This window comes from Nothoprocta perdicaria, unplaced genomic scaffold, assembly GCF_003342845.1.
Source record: "Nothoprocta perdicaria isolate Ctin4 unplaced genomic scaffold, notPer1 scaffold_287, whole genome shotgun sequence".
Classification (NCBI taxonomy): domain Eukaryota; kingdom Metazoa; phylum Chordata; class Aves; order Tinamiformes; family Tinamidae; genus Nothoprocta; species Nothoprocta perdicaria.
In genome coordinates, this window is record NW_020455518.1 from 491,119 (window position 1) to 495,055 (window position 3,937).

General features: G+C 54.4%; 1 protein-coding gene across 1 annotated transcript; it reads right to left on the minus strand.

The window, feature by feature from the left end:
• Positions 1-19: 19 nt before the first annotated feature.
• Positions 20-2,551, minus strand: MANF (mesencephalic astrocyte derived neurotrophic factor; the record flags this gene model as incomplete). The annotated part of the gene is made up of 4 exons (XM_026041542.1): positions 20-306; positions 1,324-1,465; positions 2,228-2,355; positions 2,482-2,551. Coding segments are annotated over 4 exons (525 nt in total), but the record flags the coding sequence as incomplete, so codon positions are not given.
• Between the last annotated feature and the right edge of the window lie 1,386 nt (positions 2,552-3,937).

Genomic DNA, 3,937 nt, shown 5'->3' on the forward strand with positions numbered 1-3,937 from the left:
CGTCACACGGCAGGCGGCTCCCGCCACAACCGTTACTTTAATGGAGGTCCGTTACAGCGCGCGCCCCCCCCGCCCATTCCCGATCCCAATCCCGGTCCCGGTCCCGTCCCCCCGCGGTCCCTCAGAGGTCGGCGCGGGCGCCGGCGGCGCGCGGCGCGTACTTGGGCATGAGTTCGTGGATCCTGCGGATGAAGTCGGCCTTCTCGGCGCAGCCCTTGCACGTCTCGCCCCAGTCGTCGAGGATGCGGCGCAGCTCCTTGACGCGCAGCTTGCGCAGGTCCGCCGTGCTCAGGTCGATCTGCTTGTCTGCGGAGGAGGGGGGGACACGGCGCCGCCATCAGCCCCCSGGCCACAACCGGGGCAGCGGGACACAGGGCCCGCCCGGAGGAYGGACGCGCCGACGGACTCGGGCGCCAGGTAGTGTTGGGCTTTGGTCTTATTTTAAGGAAAATTCGCTCTCGTCAACCCAGCTTTTTGCCTTTTTTGGGTGCTGCAAGAAACCCCAGCTCTTAATACCGTGGGAAATGCTCTTCCACCGGAAGAAGAATTAAAAGAAACGGACAGAAGTCAGAGGAAAGATAAGCGAGTGGCACAAGGGAAGGCTGATTAGGAAACAACAGCGAGCGAGAACCATAAAGCGAGCTAATACAGCGAGTGAGAACTGTAAAGCCCCACGAGCTGGCTCTTCTCCTTGGAATGCAAAGGCACAGCTACAGGGAAGCAGCTGAAGGAAGCATTTCCAAGCGTTTTCTTCGAGTTTTAAGGAAAATCATACCCTCCAGGCACAGAAGAGTTCAAGGAAGCTGTCAAGAAACATACTGAGCATTCAGGGCAAACGGTGGAGGAGATGAGAAGGAGGGAGCTGAAGCACCCTGGCTGTGCCAGGCAGCTTTGCTATGGATGGTGACAACAAACACCACCCCAAGCCCCAGCACCACGACTGGCTGCCCAGGACAAGCTGCTGAGTAAGTTATTTGGGACAGGGTGCGAGTGCAGGGATCAGCAGGACACTCCTCGTGCCCCGCAGCGAGTTGCTTCCACACAGACCCGTGCTGCTTTGCAAGCTGGAAAGGTTTCCTATCAGTCTTACCTGAGCATCTACGAAAGCTCTCTGGGATGTTCATGTACAACCCTGATTGTACAACTAATTACACCAGTGATCTCATTAACAGAGCTGGAGAGCAGGCGGTCCTAGCGCCTTTCAAAACAAGGTGGCCCAAGGCTAATTTGTAAMGCGTGAACCAGAGGCCCGTTGGCTGCTTTATCCCGGATGATCTGCCCCCCAGAGCCGCCCGGGCATCGCCCTTCCTGCTGGCAACTCACCGTATTTTAGTTCACAGATCTGGCTGTCTTTCTTCTTGAGTTTCTCGCAGATCTTTTCCACGGGGATGTGGTGACTCATGGGTTTCGAGACCTCGTTAATGATTTTGGTAGCTGCATCACTTGTGGCCCCAATGTAGTAGCACTAGAGAGGAGAAAATAAAGCAAGGGAGAGATACACGGGGAAAAAAAAAACCCACAATTTTGAAAGGAATTTTTTCTCTCCTTGTGTGGTTTGTGCAGCTGGATGTTCCGTGTTACAGAACCTTTTGAAGTGACTGCTACAGACAGGCAAGAGAAAGCCTAACTCTAAAGCAAAAACACTGAGCAAAGGCATTTCCTATCACACTGCTTCTCTTGAGGCTCTTTGCCTTGTTTCTCTCTCTTTTTTTTTTTTTTTTTTTTTTTTTAATGGATTTGATTAAGGGTCTTCTTCATTGAAGGAAAAGGACTTTCTGAAGCATTTCCCCTCTGCATTTCTGATGGTCCGCTCTGCAGGTCTCTTCCTGGGGAGCACTCAGCATCTTTTCCTTGGGGTTTGTCATCAAGATTTAATTAAGTTCAGCTCATTTGACCTTTATTTTTCACCTAAACAACATTTATATCTTTGCAGCTAATGCAGCATCCCAAATACCACTTAAAGGATGGGGAAGTCCCACAGAAAATAAAGCTTTGTAATCCCAAGAACTCTGGTTAACAGGAAGAAAAAAAATACATGTTTTTGAAGAAGTGAGGCAGTCATAATTCCCAAATCTCTTGTTACAGGACACTACCAGTTGTGGCCACACAGCTAGAAGGAACAGCCGCCGGGAAGCTGTATCATATATGCATAGTTTCCCCTCATTTGCCAACCACTTTTACAACTTATTTCCTCCTCAAGAGGCAAGTATCATTTCCTGCTACTTACCAGCCGGTTCTCTTTGCCTTTTGCCTCCTTGCAGGACTTCAGGAGCTCCTTCTCAATACTGGCAGGCGTGAACTCAACGTCATTGTCCTTAAGGCTCTGGTAGAACCTGCCCAGGAAGGTGACGCACACTGGAAGGGAACACAGATGGTGTTAACTGCAACTGCCCCCCGACCTCGGGGCTGCTCAGGGAGGCGGCACGGAGGGTTTGCAGAGAAGACCTTCCGGACGCCGCATCGGCCATCAGGGATAGACACCTATTTCGGGAAGTTTGGCAGAGCACACGTGAATAAATGTCACGCCGTGGTCGTTTTGGTGGCTTTCTGGTCACCCGAGGAACCAGATCCGTGTAAGTGTCCAGCCGCTTCCATACATCGCATGGAGAGCGACGCAGGATTCACCCAGGACACAGGCGGCGAGGGCAAAAATGTCAACTTGGTCATATCTGTGTGGCTTTGGGAAGCATCTCAGCAGGCCACAGGCTTCAGAAACGGTTTTGATCCAGAAAGAGCTGCCTCTGTGCACATAGCTGCATTACAGATTCCACATACACTGTAACAATAACCCATCTAGTTGATGATCAAGTTGGTCACATTCGTTGACCGAATCTTTTTCTCTGGGAAGTGAGTTGGATTTCTCCTCCCTCTCCCCACCCCAGGAGCTTCCGAGCTAGTTTCAGACCATCTGAAAGAGAAGGAAGAGTTTTAAAGGTGACAAAAGTTCCTGCGAGTCACCAGCAGCGGAGGACGCCACAGAGCCCCCGTGGGCGGGCAGGGACAACAGGACACGGCCACGACTTTCCATCAGTCACCGCGTATCCATGCTGAGCAGAGCACAACTGCTGCCGGGAGGAGGGAGGCAGCGAGCGTGGGACGGCGCCTACGGAGCATCCGATCCGTGCGCAGAGCCGGACAGCGTCGGGTTTCACCCATCCCGCTGCTTGCACAGGGTGTCCGGGAACAGCAGCCCTGCGGCCTGTGGCCCAATTCCTGCAATTCCTCTTAAGTTTCCGTTGCTTCCAGCAGCTCAACAAGTGCCAGGCGCCGGGAGGGGAGCGCAAGTTGCGTTTTTCATACGATGGGTTTACCCCAACTTGCATTCAGCTCCAGACACGGCACGGGAAGCCGGAGGATACAGGGGCTCTGGGAAGATCACCTGAGAACCTAGTAGAAACTTAACCGTGGCCTTGGTAAAACTAGAAGTAATTACAGGCTGGACCACGTAGGCACCGCTTTGGGTGTGTGCACAACGCCGTCATTCACCCCAGCGTGTCCCAGTCACAGACACGCTCTCATCTCCGTGCTGTCTGGGAGTGAAAACCCTGGGGAAAAAAGAAATATTCCCTAGGCAGCGCTCCCAGCCTGCGGYGGAAATGGGAGTTTGGATTCCCATTCCCATCCCCGCAGGGAGGAGGAAGGAGCGAGCGCTAAATCCCAGGCGCTGCCCGCGTCCCCGCTGCTGCTCCATCGCACAGGAGCGGGCACCGGGCCGTTCAAAAAGAGCAAAACAACCCCCCAAAAAAACTTTTATCCACCCCAAAAACTTGTGCGCCCAAAGCGCCGGCTCTGCCTCCGGGCGGCCGCTCGGGGAGGAGCCCCGGGGAGATGCCCGGGGATGCCGGTGACCGGGATCCTTCCTCCCGCCGGCGGCTGCCCCCGGGCCGGGCCGCTCCGCTCCGCGCCCCGCCGTGCGGGGCAGCTCCGGCCGCCGGGC